Genomic DNA, 19,796 nt, shown 5'->3' with positions numbered 1-19,796 from the left:
GTAGATCCAGTATTTCATGACTCCAACAAACATTTGTCTCAGTAGCATACAAAATTTTACTGAGAGAATGTTCTATCAGTGGGGTATAAAATGAATTTTTGGTATGGAGGACGTAGCACGTTGTGTTAGGTGGAGAGTCGAAAATAGCTTCAGGAGTGGCTCAGGGAACCGTTTTAGGACCCTTGCTGTTCATGTTGTATATTTGTGATCTGGCAGATAACAGCAACCTCAGACTTTTTGTAGATGATGTGGTTATCTACCACGAAGTGCTCTACGAACAAAGCTGCACACATATCCCAGCAGATATTGATAAGCGTTCAGAGAGCTGCAGAGTTTAGCAACTGGTTTTAAATTTGAACTTGTGCAAGTCAGAAAACGCTGGTAAGTAGTATTCTATGACTAAAATTTCGTGACTAATAACTGATATCAGTGAACCTATACAAACACCGGGGAATAACCATTTGTGGAGACATGAAATGGAATCGTAGGTACGGCACGTGGCGGACGGGTTCATCGCTGAGAAAATGCAGTAAGTCTGCAAAGGAAAGTGTTTACAAAACGGTTGTGCGTCTTGTCTTACAGCATTTCTCAGGTGTGTAGGACTCCTACCAAATAGGACTATCAGAAGTTACTGTAGGTAGGCTATACAAAGAAGGGCTGCAGGAATAGTCATAGCTTTGTTTTACCCGCGGGAGAATGTCACCTAGATGCTGAAAAATTTTAATTGGGAGACGCTTGAAGGTAAATATCACTCTCCCGCGAAAGCGTACGTTAAAATTACAAGAACCAATATTAAATGAGCCGCGAGGTCTAAGGCGCTAGAGTCGTGGACTGTGCGGCTGGTCCCAGCGGAGGTTCGAGTCCTCCCTCGGGCGCGCGCGCGCGCGCGTGTGTGTGTGTGTGTGTGTGTGTGTGTGTGTGTGTGTGTGTGTCCTTAGGGTAATTTAGGTTAAGTAATGTGTAAGCTTAGGGACTGATGACCTTAGCAGTTAGGTCACATAAGATTTCACACACATTTTATTTGAATATTAAATGAAGAATGTAGGAATCTGCTTCAGTCACCAACGTGCAGTAACGTGAAGACAAGATTAGTCTAACATTGCAGCGCACAGGGAGGCATTTAAACAGTCATTCCTCCCGTTATCTGTACCCTAATGGAATTGGAACAAGTCTATTCAGTTCGTAGAAGCGTAAGCGTCATCTCCATGCGCTCAGAGTGGTTTGCATAGTATGTGTAGATCTAGATTACTGATCTTCAAATACGAGCTGTGTCCCATAACGTGAATTATACCGAACTGTATTTCAAAGGACGGCTGTGTGTAGACTTAAAATCGGAACTGCGTCTGAAATAAATAGTCGGTTGTAATTTTCTAACAGTTGCTGCAACACTCTATTATAGACTTTATGCGAATCCTTAGAAAACCATCAGGTCTGAGCTCCAGTGTCATTTCTGCAGACATTTTGAATCTATCAGTCTACAGCCAGAATGTCCTGTTATCATGTTGTCATACTGACCACGTGTGATCCCCCGAAATGGTAGAAATTCTGAGCAGATCTTCGGATACGTTAACGGAAGTCTCTGCTGAGACGCTGAGTTCCACTGTTTTACAGCTGTGGTACCCAGTTCAGTGGTTTACTTCTGGCGAGAGACGGTTGATTTGGGAAGAGGTGATCAACAGCGAGGTCGTCGATCCCATCGGGTTAGGGAAGAATGGGGAAGAAAGTCGGCCGTGTCCTTTCGAAGGAACCATCCCGGTATTTGCCTGAAGCGAATTAGGGAAAATCTAAATGAGGATGGCCGGACGCGGGTTTGAACAGTCCCCCAGAATGCGAGCTCAGTGTGCTAACCACTGCGCCACCTCGTCAGTGACAGTGCAGGGCAGGGCACGGCAAGGCAGCGCAGTGCTGTGCTGTGGGGTAACCCACACCGTGTTGCCCGCCTAACGCGTTCCCCCGTCGAAAATCGACGCCGTGTCAGCTGTCTGGGTTTTACCGAGCACGCGGTGGTCGATATCGCTGGGGTAGAGACGGCGGCGTCCACAGTTCCGGCCTTACGCAATAAAGGGTGCGGAACACAGCCGCGCAAGCTCACGCATCTCCTCGTCTCTCATCAGTTACTGCTGCGTCTGGAGTGATAAGTGAAAAGCTGTGCGAGGCGGTGACTCGAACCTGGATTTCCTGCTTTTAGCGAGTACTCGCTTCAACTTGTACGCCATTTGAACACACCTCCAGGCTTTCATTGTCAATGATATTTTCGCCCGTCACTTCGGAACATTACTTCAGGAATGACTAGTTTCGGACGTTTGTCATCTTCAGACCAGTTAAAACGTTATACGCGGAGTGATTTTGACGAGATACTTGGTACGAAACGTGGTACGTCGAGCCGGGCATGATACTCTCTATTCTTTGCTGTAGTGTACTTATTTTTATCCCAAATTGTAAAATTACATTACCTTTCATTTTAAGTGTGGAAAACAAAACTAATCGCTATCTGTTACTCAGACATGTCCTTTTGAAATTATTTACCTGCAAGGTTTCTGAGACGTACTGCTTAGTCGGTAGTAGGAAGAAAACCTAAATGCCTCATTCAAGCTGGCTGGGATGCTACAACAGTCAGCCGTTCGTATTCGGTACAGGTTCGAGTTACGTCGTCCTCTTACAACTTACCTGGTCGGTTTGCACTACACGAGGCGGGGCATTTAAGAACTTGTTTGTGAACAAAATTTGTCAGGTGGTACATTTTGCGTCGTATTAACCCTCGCAACACCAAGCGAAGAGAGGGGCGAGGGTGCTTTATGCTCACCTTTTGAAAATATCGTACCCTAGTAACATATCTTAAAATTCTGAAAAAATATGTTTTAATGCTTTCCTAAAGCTGACTGCGTAACTGTTTTGACTTTTTCAGTTAAATGTAACGCAAAAATCCCCGGAAATCATTCACTACGTTTTCCAGAATACGGTGTACAACGGATACTTATCGCTTTAAATAAAGCAACAAAACCTACCTCAAAATGTGAATAATTCTCGCCACGCTCAGTGCTTACATGTTTCATTTACACATCTTGGCACAGCTACATGACTGCCTCACTGTTGCAAACAATTAATATATGTACCATCTGATGATGAGTGACTAGGCGATTCGGACCGATGTCATACCGGTATTTTCAAGTTCAGCTCCCTTCCTTCACATCCCTGTATCTTTAAAAAGTATGGTGTGAATAAAACTAATAAAACTTAACGATAACTAACGAAATCTTTTTTTTTTTTTTTTTTTTTTTTTTTGTGGTCATAAACTACCCCTCCTCTCTGTGTACACTCTACGGAAAATGCGTTGGTACTGCTAGGACTGCGCAGAAGATATTTTCAGGTCCTGCATCCTTGTTATGCATCAGTATCTATTTAAAAAGGATGTTGCTAGTGAACATTAACAGCAGTTGACGAAATTGGGTATAAAGTGCCCCTCTACCCCCTCACCCTCCCACCCCTTGGTAGTACGCTAGGGTTAAACCGAGTTGTCGCGGAGAGTGGAGGGAGCCGTCTGCGCGTAGGCGGCCGCCGTCCCCACCTCGGGCACAGACGCCCCCGCCCCCCTCCACGGCCTCGTGCTTGCCGCCAGCCGCAGGCCACAGTCGCGCGCACTACAGTCGAGAGATTAGGCAGTCACGCTTCGGGATACTTCGGACTGCGCCGTGTGGGTCCGCGTGACGCGTCGTATCGCCACCGGGTATATAGAGAGGGGTCGCGCACAGGCGGGGTTTGCTCCAGTCCCTCCGCGACCGTTCTGTGAGCGTGCGCGCACGCGTGCGAACCCAATCGACTAGAGCTGCCGCTCCGTCCGCGCGTCGAAGTCTCCGTAGCACCATGCGGTGTTTGGCGCTGCTGCTGCCGTTCCTCTGCGTCGCCGCGGCGCAGAGGCCCGAGCTGAACGAGTTCAAAGAGGTGTACATGTGGAACCAGTTCGACTTTAAGTGGCCGGACGAGTCGGCGAGGCTGCGCGCGCTGTCGGATGCGCGCTTCCAGCCCGTCAACTGCGCGCTGTCGGGCATCCGCGCGTGGCGCGACCGGCTGTACGTAACGGTGCCGCGGCTGCTGCCGGGCGTGCCGGCCACGCTCGCCTCGCTGCCGGCCGCCGCGCCGCCGGCCGCCTACTCTCCGCCGCTCGACCCCTTCCCGTCCTGGGACATGCAGGCCGTCGGCAACTGCACCGCGCTGCAGTACGTGCAGAGCGTCGAGATCGACGCCGCCGGCAGGATGTGGGTGCCCGACTCGGGCCGCGTCAACACGCAGTCGGGCAACGCGGACGCGCGCTGCCCGCCCAAGCTGCTCGTCATTGACGTGGAGAGCGGGCGCGTGCAGCGCACCGTCCAGTTCGAGCCCGGCCTGCTCGCCCCGGACTCGCTGCTCGCCGACGTCGTGGTCGGCGACGACGACGTAGCGTACGTGAGCGACGCGAGCCCGAGCGACCCGGGCATCGTGGTGGTGAGCGCGCGCGACAGCCGCGCCTGGAAGGTGCGCGACCGCACCATGCGCGCCGACAGCACCTTCGTGCAGGTGGGCCAGCGCCGCACCGAGCTGCGCCACAACGTGTTCGCGCTGGCGCTGTCGCCGCGGCCGCGCGCCGGTCCCCGCCGCCTCTTCTACTCGCCGCTCAGCAGCTACGACCTGTTCTCGCTGCCCGCGGATGCGCTGGCCGCGCCCGGCGTCGCCGTCTCGGCGCTCGTCAGGAACCACGGCCGCATGCAGTCGCCGGTGCAGGCGGCGGCGGCCGACTGGCACGGCAACCTCTACCTGGGCTACCTGCAGCAGGACGCCGTCGCGCGCTGGGACAGTTCGCAGCCGCTGGCGCAGGCCCGCCTGCTCACGCAGGACCCGGAGCGCCTGCAGTGGATCTCGTCGCTGGCCGTAGACGCCGACCGCAACCTCTGGGTCGTCAGCAACCGGCTGCAGAACTTCATGGCCGGCACCGTCAACCAGCAGACGCCCAACTACCGCGTCATCCGCGCCTTCGTCGATGCAAAGTCGTACTTGTACAGCGACGACGCGTGGACGCCGCAGCAGGGCAGCGCCTTCACCGTGCCCGGAGCAGCCGCCACCACCCGCAGCAGCACCAGTAGCTTCGTCACCACCACTACAGTGCCGCTGCACGCAGACGGCGGGGCTTCCGCTCCGGCCGTCACGGTGCTACTCTACTCGTTACTGCTGTTACCGATGCTAGTCGTTCTAGCCTGAGGTGCTCAGTAATAACTGTGAAGTAAAAATCACCGAGCACTCGTACTTAGTCGCGCCGCACGACGCTCGCTACAAGCGAGAACACTCTTATTAGAGTGTGGCACTCGACCAACATTTTCAAAATTCGCTGTACTTCTTTCGTGGTAACCGTAGTCTCTGTTCTTCGCAAAACTGAGACAGTGAAATAAATGGAAAACTTAATAAACGAGCCCCCTCTACTGCCAATGGACACTTTGAAGCACAGATCCACGTAAAGGCTTCATCGAGTTGTCAAAGGACCTTCATTTCTATGCCAGCACACTAGAAAAGCGAATCTACAAATTTTTCCAATTTCTGAGTTAAACAACATTACACTGAAGTAACTCCATATCATCGTTGACAACTGTCTGTGATCGTACAATAGTGTAAACAACTTGTAGGATAGGGAAATATTTTTTAAACCTTTGCCTACAAAATGCATCGGTACAATTCTTCTTTCAAAATTTTGGGCACGTGACAGATGTGAGTTGTGTATTTTATGGCATATTATTTCGTTATTTTCTTCAGAAAATTCTGCAGATGGTCTGAGAGATGTTCTATGTATTTGGATCCGATGTCGGATACATTACGACAGATATCATCCATAATCGAGCTTCTGGTTTTTTCACGTGACAAGAAGCTCCTTCCATAAGAGACTTAACCCCTGGTGATGGAGCTGTGCCTTGAAATGCACATTGGCGTAGTAAAAACGCCGTTGATAACCCTGTAGACGGACTTAAGTACCAAGTTTTCCATTTGTAAAAGAAGACAGGCATTTAGCTAGCAGTGACATGTCTGTGCTGGCCACTTTTACATTCTACAGCGACACTTTGAGTGTGTCTAATTTCACCGTCAAATTGTTTAAAGATAACAAAACCACTTTACATTGTCAGAAGACTGGCTGTGAGGTGGATTTGTGGAAGGAAGGAGGCTGAATCTGTCAGTATGTGGAAAGTGAGAGTTCACCAGCAAAAGGCAGTCATCTGGCACAGAATCTGTTATCACTTGGACAGAAAAATACCACAAAATTAATACAGAACAGACTTATTTCCTCCTCCTCCACGTTACGCTGTTCAGTAACAGAAATACTTGACAATTACCTTGAATGTAACATCATCAGCATAAGAATTAAAATGGGTTTTGGTATTCCCAATAGTATTACAGGGCAGCATTGTCCGCTGTATCATTCCTCCCATTCAGCTGCCTCTTTAGCTTCAGTGCACACGTGTGCGCGCGTGTGTGTGTGTGTGTGTGTGTGTGTGTGTGTGTGTGTGTGAGTGAGTGAGAGAGAGAGAGAGAGAGAGAGAGAGTGTGCATATTATTTCGTTATTTTCTTCAGAAAATTCTGCAGATGGTCTGAGAGATGTTCTATGTATTTGGAAGCTATCAGCTACTTGTGTTATCTGTAAAAATACTGTGTCCACTTTGTAAATATGTATTTGTGTATGTACTGATCCACTGAGCAAGTAATAATATAGAATTCATAAGAACTGTGATCCAAATGATAAATGACTGGATGTTGTGTGGTGTGTGAGTCCTTGTTAAATGAAACTGTTTGCTGTTCATGAAATCTGTTCCACTTTCAACAAAGGGAGGCAGGCTATATGACATCAGAGGTAGAAAATCAGTCTGAACACATCTTATAGTTAAGCATATAACTTCAGATTCTCAGCTAAAACTCGTATCAAATTAAACATATTTACAGCTTCAGTTTTGCACTCAGTTTAATAGCAGTTTTATCTTTTCATTTGAGTGGTAAAATATTTGTCATAGATTGTGTTCTATAACTGTAATATTATAAAATCTCTGACAAATGAGGTAGCTATATATTCATAACTGCTAAGGTTTGTATGAAATAAACTGCATTACTCATTAGTGACACATAACTTTGTGAAATCATTGAGCACACATCCAGAAATTTAATGTTACCTAAAACTAACTCTAAACACTGTGTGTACGTATGTGAAACTGTTTATAATGTATACTTTGACCTCGTGATAATGGCTATAATAAAATTTATCTTCACAATTATTAGTTTCCATTGTGTAATTTACTTAACATAGTTTTGGTTTTGCTTTCAGAGAACCCATTTACAATATTTTCAAATGTTCGAGAGTCGCTTTCATCCACAGCAAATTATAATCTTTGGTTGTGTGGCATTCACATCATGCTTATGTCATAGATATTTATCATTCTTTCAGTATGCAGTTCCATTTCTGAACTCAATCTCCAAATAGTGCAAAAATGGCAAAATTCTGGCCTTTTTTGTCTCATGTATTATAATAGCACATTCTGTTTATACTTTCGAGAGAGAGAAGAGGGAATCAACCTTTACCTTGAACCAGAAAATTTGCTAACCATGCTGAGTGGTAAAATACTCTCATAAGGCTGGGATATAGTTCTCAACATCTATGAAGCATTATCAAATTCTTGGTGAAGTGTTAATCTAGCTCTAAATGTGTGACTGTGATATATCTTAATGTGTCAGGTATATTGCATATATGATTTAATCAAATATTACTGGAAAAATTTAATTAAAATGTTTCTGTCAACCAGTCATTAAGAAATCACCTACTCTGTTTCTGCCAGAGAAAACATTACATTCAATAGTTGAAAACTATTAAAAGTATCACTTTAGATTCAGCAAGTCAATTTAGATTTCTTGAGATATGCAACAACCAATTCCATAAGGAGAATGAAGAATTATTTCCTTTTCTTTTATATATGAAGAGTGTCACATTTCAGTGGTTTCTTCATTTCTTCTCCTGGCAGTGTTTCATTAAATTGAACCAAACAAATTATACAACAAAAATCAAAATAAACACATGCAAACATAAAGTGATCTGTCATATGCAAAAGAATAGGGAAGCACTGATTTTGGTTGTCTATGCATCATACCAAAGAATAGAAATAGTATTCATCATCTTCTTCAGTCAAATGGCTCTGACTCAAATGAGTTCATTACAAAGATGGACAATTCCATTTTTCATTAAGTTTAGATGTTAACTGATTCCAGTAGTACTTTTCAAGTCAAAGCTAATCATAAACTTCTCAAGTTTCAAAAATGGACAAAATTTGGGCATCTCCATTATATTTCAGCTTCATATCAGGCCAACATCAGCAGCAGCCAATAAAATGACAGGATCACCTTTCTGGCATTCCCATACTGCTACGCATATCCAGTTTGGCGGAACCGCTTATGTTGTAAGATTTTGTATTTTCAGTTGTATCTTACATTACAATTTAACATAATAAAGTGCAATTACAGAAGGGAATGTGTAAGAAGTTCATTTTAAACAAGTAAGAAAAGTCAAGAGATAGAAGTAATCAGAACATGACCACAGAATACTCATATGTGCAACATAACTGGACAGCTCCTAAATTTACTCACAAATTTCAACTTTGTTATTCACTCTATATAAAAAAAATGAACTGAAATTTACTTTTAAAGGATCATAGTAATGAAAGGTGGAGTTGACCGTCTTTGACAATGCGCTCCTCATATGTATGAGGGGTAACCATACAGTTTTAATCATTACTTCGAAAAATAAATTTCTGTAATTCATTTGTTGTTTGTTTGCAAGTACAAGTCAGGAATCCTGGTATCATAGCACACCACCAGAGGAGACAAAATAAGAAGGTGCAGCTCACTGAAAAAGTGGAGCACTGCGCAGTAACTCCTTTTTGCCAGCAGTGGAAATGTTATGGCTTCGGCGACCCAATCCAGACAACTTCTGAAGTTGTACAGATTGCTCTGACACAGTTGCAACTTTTCCTTAATAATCATAAAGTTTTAAAAATACTGTAAAAAATCCAGGATAGAATGTAACAATATTATGAAAAGGGAAGTTGCCACTCACCATTAGCGGAGATGCTGAGTCGCAGATAGGCACAACAAAAAGACTGTCACAAATAATGCTTTTGGCCAGTAAGCTGAGTGGCAACTTTCCTTTTCATAATATTGTTTAAAAATACTGTCATGCAAATGGACATTTACCATAAAGATAGCTTTGAGATGTACATTTCTCTACACGGCACTACATTCTTACTCCTCAATTTTCGCGAATAAATATTCTACAGATCATCTCGGGAAAATCAGGCCAGAAAATTATACCTTAGTGCATGTATGTGCTTCAAATGCCTTCTTTTTTTACATATCAACATTAAAGTTGTTCACATTCCAGCGTGGAAGGAACAGTCACAAAAGAAATTTATTAGTGTATTGATCATTCTTTAAGTGTCCAAGAAAACAGTATGGAATTTGATGCTGGAAAGGCTGGTTTATGAACTTCTCCAATCTTAGTTTTCTTTCATTTATCAAGAAAAACTAGAGGCAACAGCAATTTTGGCACTTTCACTAATGAGTTAAGTGTGGACAGCAAATATTCAATTATTTATACCTCACACACGCCTTGTTTTGCACTTATTAGCATCATACCTGATGGTAAAACAGTTTCAACATGTCACATTGCAAAATACTGATGCAAATTATTTGCAGAAGAATGGAAAAATTGGTGGAAGCTGAACTCAGCAAAGATCAATTTAGGTTCTGGAGAAATGCAGGAACATGTGACGCAATACTCATCCTACACATTATCTTGGAAAATAGGTTGAAGAAAGGCGAACTTACACTTGTAGCCTCAGAAAAAGCTTTTGATAATGTTGACTGAAATAATTCTTGGACATTCTGAATGTAGCAGGGTAAAATACAGGGAGTGAAAGGACAGTAGCTAAGGATCAAGTGAAACAGGGTTGTAGACTAAGCCCCATGTTATTCAATCTATATATTGAGCAAGCAGTAAAGGAGAAATTTGCAAAGGGAATTGAAGTTCAGGTAGAAGAAATAAAAACTTAGAGGTTTGTTGATGACACTGTAATTCTGTCAGAAACAGCAAAAGACTTAAAAGAGAATTTGAAAGGGAAGGATTGTGTCTTGAAAAGAGAGTATATGATGAACATCAACAAAAGCAAAACAAGGATAATGGAATGTAGTCAAATTAAGGAATGTCCTCAAATTAAATCAGGCAATGCTGAAGGAATTAAATTAGGAAGTGAAACACTAAAAGTAATGATAAGTTTTGCTATTTGGGCAGCAAAATAACTTAGGATAGTTTAAGCAGATGTTATAAAAATTGATGTATATACTAGGGATGGGAAAAACTGACTGGTTAAAAATGATACCAGTATTTTAGTTCTGAATGACCATTATTTTCCAGTACTTGTTTAGTCTCAGTTATAACAAGTTTCTTTCATTTTTTACTGATAATCGGGTATAAAACCAGCAAATCTATTTGCCGTAGTAACAGCAGTAAAATTTTTGGTTTTTAAATAAAACTTTTTTTTAGAAATGAGTTAAGTTTTCTCATAGAATTTATATTACTTTGAAATATTGGACTGGTACAGAAATTGAGGAATGCTTTTAGCACTATTTTAATAACAATGCCTACACATGACATAAGAATTAGTTCAACACTGCAGTGACAATAATGTATCTGTTGGCGTGTGGCGTGGCCTATCAGACGGTGTACGTGAACATGCAGTGTGCAAGACTTGCCCCCAAACTGACTGAGCAAGATGCCCCAGTGGTTAGCACACTACTCTCATTTGGGAGGGCAACAATTCCAATCTGCATCCAGCCATCCAGAGTTAGTCTTCCCATAATTTCCCTAAATTGCATCAGGTGTTCCTTTGAAATTAGATTTCCTTCCCCATCCTTGAAACATTGAGAGTTCGTCACCATCTCTGATTATCTAGATGTCAACAGGACGTTAAATCTTGATCTTTCTTCCTTTCTTTTGCCGCCACCTGGTCTATATGATAGTTTCTCAGTGATGGCCTCGGACATCAGTTGCATTGCAGAACGATACCATCCCTTGTTTGCAAGTATTTTAGAAAGTGCAGTAGCAGTGAAGTACAATGTTACATTTGCTCTCAAAGATTAAAGATGGGAGGAGGCACAACAAACTTGCGACATCATATAACGAGAAAACGTCCACAATGTTCCACAGAAGAGAAGGTAAATTTAATTGATGTATGAGGGTGTGCTGAAAAGTGATTCCTCTGAAGCTTTTATGTGAAAACTTTAAAGTTTTTAAGTACAACAAAACATCATTACTATTCAGCATCTTTATTCTTCATGTCTACATGTTTATTTCTCAACATAGTCACCCTGGAGACAAACACATTTCTCCCAACCACAGACCAGTTTGTCGATGCTGTCACTGTAGAATATTTGACTTTGTTGATGGAGCCACAGCCTCGCCTCTGCTTGCACCACTCCATCACTATCAAAGTGAAGTCCTTGAAGTAGTTCTTTGAGTACTGGGAACAGATGAAAGTCAGATGGGGCCAAGTCAGGACTGTACATTATGGAGAGTGCTTGATGACAGTGAATCTAGGCTCCTGGATTGTTGCAGATGGCGCAGTGCTCATGTGCGGTCTAGCATTGTGAAGCTGAAGAAGAAGGTGCTTCATGTGTGGATAAACTTTTCGAAATCGATACTCGATTACAGCAGCTGTTCCTCACGCACCGACAGTTACATTACACACCACCCTGTTACATGCTACAATTCAGAGCTCTCTAGTGGCAGAGGGCTGCAATTATCTAGATATCAAGAATAATGATTTACAATGTTAATCATGTTTGTTTTATATAAAAAGCTTTAACATTTTCACATAAAAAATTTGGAGGCATTACTTCTCGCGCACGGGGTCCCGGGTTCGATTCCTGGCAGGGTCAGGGATTTTTCCTGCCTCAAGATGACTGGGTGTTGTTGTGTCACCTTCATCATCATCATTCATCCCTATTACTGTCGGAGGAAGGCAATGGCAAACCACCTCCACTAGGACCTAGCCTAGTACAGCGGTGCGGGTCTCTCGCATCGTCCCCTACGCTCCTCGAGTATGGGACCTCATCATCATCATCACTTTTCATCACATCCTCCTAGCTATAATTTTATTGACATGCTATAAACTCGAGACAATAACTGAACTCATAATTTTGTGGTTGCTTTAGGGTGAAAAACTGATACCATCCTGAAGACACAGGGAAGACATCAGCTTGTGAACTTTCTCTCTCAATATTGTCGCACCCATCTCCTACACCATCACAGTCCTTCATGGGGACAATGAGACTGATGTATGACACAGCCTAAACCCCATGTTGACTGTGATCTAGTGTACCTTCACCTTCATTATAATTTTCCAATCTTTGTATGAAGTCCACATTTATTACTGGAAGTAAAAACAATTTTTAAAAAATTACTTGTTTCAGAAACTGGCTATTTTGAATGGCTTTAATAGTCAGGTTAACTGCAGACAAAAAAATTTGTTGTTTCAGAAATAATGGCCATCCCTAGAATATATAAGTGTATGTTTCATATCTCCTAAACCAAAGGGGCCGATTTCAACCAAACTTGGTACACGTATCCCTTACTGCCAGGCAAAAATCACTATTGGCATAAGAACCACCTACCTACTAGCTCGATTCACAAAAAAATTCACAGACAGTATCCACATATGCCACAAAATGAACCTACAAAATTATGTCATGATAACACACATAATTCAGGAGATATGAGATCATTAATACTGAGATGTGTGAAAAAATGCTGTATCATGCATGAAGTTTTAATACTTTTGTTCTTTACTACTAGGACACTGATACAGTCAAGTCAACTTAAGGAAATCCCTGATACCTGGCAAAGCTTTTGACAGCTTTCAAATGTGAAGTGCAAACGGCTGTATGCAAAAACAATAGCTGCCTACAGAGTTATGAAGAGGTGTTGTCACAGAGACACTTGCAACATCAAATTGTAAATGCATGAAGCAGCTGTGCCCAGCACACACAAATTCTCACACAATTTCTCAGGTGTTTCTACGAATACATGGAAATTAAATTTTTTAGGTATTACACTACAAACCCAGTTAATTTTTCGTTTTTGTTTCTAATAGAAAATTGGCAAAATTAATACCCAGGCAATGTTGGGTTTGTCAGCTAGTAGGATATAAAATGCAGACAGGAAACAGCAAGAACACATATCTGAAAAAGAGGAATGTCTTAACTTCTAATACAAATTTAACTGTTAGGAAGTCCTTTCTGAAGCCTGCACGGATTAGCAGGCTAGCTCCAGACACACAACTGGCAAACATTTCGGAAACTTTCACTCACATTCACATGGTGTAACACTAGACACAGACAGATGGGACATATAACGTCTGTCCCATAGGGGGAGGGGGAGGGGTTCACGAACAGGCATCTGGCCACCCTCTACCACTAACATTGTCAAATCAATAAATTAACATACTGACCCCATTAAGATTGGTATAAAAGCCACAAACAAGGAGCATAAGGAGTAGGAGAAGAAGAAGAAGAAGAAGAAGAAGAAGAAGAAGATAAACAATGAAGAAAAAGGAAGTCTTTGTCTTTACAGGGTCATCCATTCAGAAACATCCCAATGAACTCAAATATTTTTAATACTACGGTATACAAATAAATTAATTAATTTGCACATCATGTTTTGCAAATCCCATCACTAACAAAAATCATTAGGGATTTGGGGCAGTCAAAATACATCAATTGGCAGAAGTAGCCACTGCACACTATTACTGTAAAGCATACTGAAAACCAGTTGCGATGTATTGTGATTGTGTATTTCACATTCATTCCACTCTTGTCATTGACCACTAATACCATTAGGGACTAAATTCCTTATCATTTAAGTGTAAGGAATCCAAGGCCACTGAAGAAGTTAATGTAAGCAGTCGGGTTATCAGCTATACATGCTTCATTCCACATCATTGTGATTTATCATGCAAAATGGTCTATGGACCACGCAACTAACAAACATTGATACTGAACAATAGAAAATCCAGGATGGAATAATGAAAATTTTATGAAAAGGATAGCTGCTACTCGCCATATAGTGGAGATGCTGAGTCGCAGATAGGCACAACAGAAAAACTGTCAAACAAGTAAGTTTTCAGCCAAAAAGGCATTAATCAGTGACTGTGGTCGCGCGGGTGTGTGTGTGTGTGTGTGTGTGTGTGTGTGTGTGTGTGTGTTTTGTCTATTTCCAATGAAGGCCTTTTTGACTGATAGCTTACATGTTCAACAGTCTTTTTGTTTTGCCTATCTGTGACTCAGCATCTCTGCTAGTGTTGTTATTGTACATTTCTGTAGGCTACATACTTGTTCAACCTTTAGTGATTCAACCAATGTAGTCTGGGGACATCATTCCGATGGGAGAAATCACATATGGGGTTCCCCATTGTTCAGTCTTATGTCTGCTACTGTGCCTCATATACGAATGTGTAAACAACCTTCCATCTAATATACAGCCAGCAGAATTAGTTCTTTTTGCAGATGACATTAGTATTGTAATCAGTCCTTTCATACATATAGCAACAGAAGAAATAGTAAACAAGGTCCTTAAAAGTATTATTGACTAGTTTTTTGCAATTGGCCTCACCCTCAGTTTTTAAAAGACACAATATACAGTATTCAGTTCTGCACATCTAGAGGTACTACATCAATGCTAAGTGTAACACATGAGGAGGAAATAATAAATATCTCCAGTACCTGTAAGACATTTTTGTTGGCTAGAAAGTGAATAATATGAGTTTTTGTAAGATCAAAGAGTTGAGCTGTTTGTTGTGAACCAGTTGTAAGCCCATATTGCACTTCTCCATGCTGCCTCTGGCATGAATGTGTTTGGATCCGTTATCATTGTATTTGTTTCAAATTCTCTAATGTCTTAGTAAGTTATTTATGTAGGTCAAGAAGAAGAGTAGGATTCTAAAGTATATAAATATGACAACTCTAATTAGGATTATGAACTGGAATCCCATAAAGACTGCAGAATGGGGAAGGCAGCATCTGAATTAATTACTGATATTCTGAATGAATGAAATCTTTCCTTACTGCTCTCAAAAAGCTACCATATATTTTAGGACAGCTGTGTATGTAAACTATGAGGTGTAGACTGAAGGGATTGCAAGACTGAAGGATGTGATAGAAAGACTGTTCTGAGAAGACAGTGATGGAGAATGGTGGAATAAAAATGGCATGGCCATTGGAGCTGTTGTTGAATAACTATACTCCATTCATCTTAAGAATAAATCTCTTGTAAACTTTACATGATGTATTTTTCCTCGTTTGCTGGAAGCTCATTGGATTTCATTTCACATGGAGCAGAAGTGAAGATGTTCGAATACAGTCAAGTATGATGATGAGGATATGTTCTATGCTGTACATTACGTGTCCATTGGCTCACAGATAATATGGGGCAACAGCTTTACCGCCGCATGTAACTTGGACAGCACTGGCCAGGGAAGTGATCCAACTAACCTGCAGTGATGTGAACAGCTGTAGTAGAGACGTAAAAAGAGACGAGTAGAGAACCATGTAGCTGCGAATGTCATTTCGAAAATGAGTTTCCTCCAGGCCTGCAAAACAGCTGTCAACTCCGGCTACCAATTCTTCATTTGAAGTGAATCTTCGACCACCAAGAAAAATTTTCAGTTCTGGGAAAAGATGGAAGTCTGATGGAGCCATATCACGTGAATAAGGTAGATGTGGCAACAATTCATACCTGAGTTCATATAATTTTGCCATAGGGACAGCACGTGTGCGGGCGTGCATCACGAGTCATGGCACCCATCTTGCAGATAATTTTCTCATTTCTAATTCTTCTGTCAAAATGTGATATACCCTTTCAGATGAGATATGGCAAGCATGAGCAACTTCATGCACTTTCGATCAGCAATCCTCCATGACCATTTTGTGCACTTTGCAATGATTTCTGGAGTATTGACACGTCTTAACCGACCACCCTGTGGATCATCATTGAAGCTCTCCCGACCAAATTTAAATTCATTTGTGCACTTGATAACAGTTGAATTATGAAAAAGCAGAGTCGCCCAGTGTATTCTGGAAATCAGCATGAATGTCCTTTGCTTTCGTACCTTTCTTTATGAAATACTGATCACTGCTCTAATCTCAATTTTTCCCATCTTTGCAAATCACTATGCGGGAACAACAACAGAGCCACGTCACTGCCACAGATCTCTTCCAAGAGCACTGACGTGACATGTGTTTACAGGCCACAGCCCGATGAATATCACGTGAACAACTCATTGCGCTAGCACTGACCTCTCATGGTGATTCCGAGAACTTTAAAAACCACCCTCATATAATGCAGGGAGTGTTCCAACCTACACAACTGAGAAAAACTAGTGTTGGTAGGAAGGATACCGATAGTGCAGGCTGTGAAGCAGTTGTTGAAGAAAAACACACTGTTGAGCAGCATGTTCAGCAACTGGGTGGTTGAGCTGTCTCTTGACCACAATATGGCAGTGGCCATTCATGCAGGCAGACAGATTGTCAGTCATCATGCCCATATAGAAAGCAGCACAGTGATTGCAGCTTAATCTGTAGATCACGGACTACTTTTCCAGATGGGATAGAAGATGCTCATGATCTGACAGGAGTGGTGGCAGGATGTACAGACAGCTGTATACCCCTGTGGGAGGGGTGGGAAGCATAGTGAGGAGGATGTTCCTCGTTTCAAGGCATGAGGAGAGGTAGTCGAAACCCTGGCAGAGTACATGATTCAGTTGCTCCAGTCCTGGGCGGCACTGAACATGAGCAGAATGTTACTTTGTGGTCAGGCAGTGGATATGTGGGAGGTGGTACGTGGCTGGAGGGATAAGGCATGGCAGATCTGCTTCTGTACACAGCTGGGTGAGTAATTTTGGTTTGCGAAAACTTCAGTGAGAGCCTTGGTATATTTGGAGAGGGACTGATCATCATTGCAGATGCAATGACCATGGGTGGCTACGCTCATTCTAAAATGGGTGGCAGATATTCAAGTAGAGGTACTGCTAGAGGTTGGTAGGTTTGATATGGACAGAGGTACTGATGTAGCCACCCGCCACCCTTGAGGTGGAGGTCAACTTTGAGGAAAGTGCCTTGTTGGGTTGAAGAGGATCAGGCGAAGTGAATGGGAGAGAAGGTGTCAAGGTTCTGGAGGAGTGTGGATAGTGTTGTCCTCATCCTCAGTCCAGATCATGAAAATGTCATCAATGAATCTGGACCAGGTGAGGGGCTTGGGATTCTGAGTGGTTAGGAGTGGTTCCTCTGGATGACCCTTGAATAGATTGACACAGGATGGTGACATGAATTTTTTGCAGGTGATGCCTTCAAAGGAGAAGTAATTACAGCATTGGGGGTTTTAGTGTAGTGAGAGGTAGTAACAACCATGATGAGCAGGGTAATGTGTGGTAAAGGAACAGGAACTGTGGAAAGTTGGTGAGGGAAATTGTTGGTGTCTTTCATATCGGAAGGTAGGTCATGGGTAATAGGCTGAAGGTGCTGGTTCACAAGAGCAGTGGGGGCACAGTAACTGGCCACAAAAGGAATCTGGGTGGTTGGGTTTATTGACTTCAGGAAGGTAGGAGTGTGGGGAGTTGTAGGATCAGGAGGTAGACAGACTCAGGGGGTGGTTCTGGGGCGGACCTACAGATTTGAGGAGGGGCTGGAAATCATGTTGGATTTATATCCTTTTCATAATATTGTTATTTTGTCTTGGACACACTCTTAAATACTGTACCATTTGGACAAAATAGGAAGCAGTTTGTTGCCATCAAATGTACTTAGAGAAACTGCAGAACGACATCATATTTTATTGTACGGTATCATATTTTAATCATAAAGTGAAGATAACCATAACTGCTGCAACTGTTAAAATTGTTTTAATTTTCTGACACAATCACAACTGTGTTTTCAGATAACAGGTTCCAAACATCTCCAACAACCATCCTCATATCCATGTACTGCCTGGACAATGCATGACACTGCTGTGCAGCACACAAATGTCTGAGGATTCCATTGCAGATGGTTGAAACCCATCGTCTGAAAACACAATTATGATTGTCAGCAAATAAAAATCATTTTTAAATTTCCTTTTTTTGTGTTTGCTTTAAAAGCAGGCAGAAAAACATACATCAATTTGTAGAATATTTTCATGGGTGACAATGGTTCATTTACTCATTTTCAGGGTGGCAAGGTGTACTGCAAACCAGAGGCAGCAGGCACGACAACATTCATTTTCTATTGCCTCCACCGAATCTGATGCCAGCAGTGATGGAGAAGAAAATGAAATTGCTGAAACAGATGACTGGCTTGTACAGGCACTGCAACGAGATGAATATCAGCAAGCTAAAAAGAGTCACAGAATTGAATGTTAGAACAGTTAACAAACACAGGAATTAGATGTCTGTGTTTGTTAGTGAAACTGAACAGTTCCACCTGTCACTGCTTTTGTTTTGACTGTTATTGATTTCCTAATGAGTTGGATGTAATGGTGAAATAAATATAAACAATACAGATGATATGATTAAAATTTTTCAATATAAATTCAAAGACATTAAAGATACAATACAAACACAATGAAATTGGATGTTGTTCCATTAGAATGAATGAGGTTTATCATGTGTTCCTTGAGGTTTTACCAGCAGATAAAATATTCCATCATCTTTTGGACATGAACCCAGGACAGTATTATTTCTTCTTCCAATATTTCAGCTGATAATCTTACAGCCATCTTCAAGTTGGGTTATTGACAAAGTTACCTCTGACACACATCCATTTAATCCACAGTTTCACAGTACTGCATTAAGTGGTTGAAATACTGCCAGCAACTCACCTAATAGATGGCTGTGAGGTTACCAGCCAAAATGTTGAAAGAAGATAAAATGCTATCCCGGACACACACCCAAAAAATAATGATGATCATTCTGATGATGATGATTATGATGATGATTCTGATTGATTGAGATAGAGAGAACAATGACCAACAATGGGTAATGGCAGAAGAACAAAAGTTTGAAACCAAGAGTGATTTTTTTGTCTGTTAAGTGTACCTAAGCACCACCCATCATTTAACTAAAACTGAATGATTGCCTTTTGTACTTTTTTTATTACTCACAGGAATATTCAGCATATGAAATGGAATTACACATCCAACTAGACGCCTGAAAATATGATGTCTACGTCTGCTATAAAAACTGGAGTAACCGCATGAGGAGGGGAAAAATAGAGAGGCTTTCATTAGTTCAACTTGAAATGGGGAAAAGTTATTGTTATTTGTTGTTGGCAGGGTACAAGAGAGACCAAAGTTCATTTGTGAAACAGGCTTCGGTAGCTCACCCACCTATCTATAATTTTTTCATTGAAGAATTGAAACATGTTTTGGAATTATTAGGGCTTCAACCATGATAGTACTATGACAATAATTGTGCCAGGTTGTTTACACACTTACATGAACTTACACCAGTCAACGACTCCCTTCACACTGACAGAAAGGGCAGAAATACATTTACGAATCTTGCATAGTAACAAGCACTATGTCGTGTAATTCATTTGGACAAAAGCTCAATATCAAAGTATAAGCAGAATCGTCTGGTTTTCAGTTATAACCATAAGAATGATGATAATGTAATTTATGGAAGTATTTGACTGAATACAGAATACCAAAAATATGTAGGTA

General features: G+C 42.1%; 2 protein-coding genes across 2 annotated transcripts in view; both read left to right on the top strand.

Annotated features, from left to right (window-relative positions):
* LOC124592476 overlaps nt 1-18,623 on the top strand; it is a 586,462-nt gene extending 567,839 nt beyond the window's left edge. Inside the window, exon 5 of the mRNA XM_047131839.1 lies at nt 18,306-18,623. Within this exon, the coding sequence (XP_046987795.1) occupies nt 18,306-18,495 (190 nt within the window). The 3' untranslated portion in view covers nt 18,496-18,623. The remainder of the gene's footprint in view (nt 1-18,305) is intronic.
* Nucleotides 3,645-8,517, top strand: LOC124592492 (protein yellow-like). Its single transcript, XM_047131840.1, has one exon. It carries the CDS (start codon nt 3,862-3,864, stop codon nt 5,227-5,229), a length of 1,368 nt encoding a protein of 455 aa, XP_046987796.1. The 5' UTR covers nt 3,645-3,861; the 3' UTR covers nt 5,230-8,517.
* Nucleotides 18,624-19,796: the final 1,173 nt, after the last annotated feature.

The sequence above is a fragment of the Schistocerca americana genome, chromosome 2 (assembly GCF_021461395.2).
Source record: "Schistocerca americana isolate TAMUIC-IGC-003095 chromosome 2, iqSchAmer2.1, whole genome shotgun sequence".
NCBI classification, from domain to species: Eukaryota; Metazoa; Arthropoda; class Insecta; order Orthoptera; family Acrididae; genus Schistocerca; species Schistocerca americana.
Note: the sequence above shows the minus strand (reverse complement) of the source record. Positions and strands in the feature narration are given on the sequence as shown.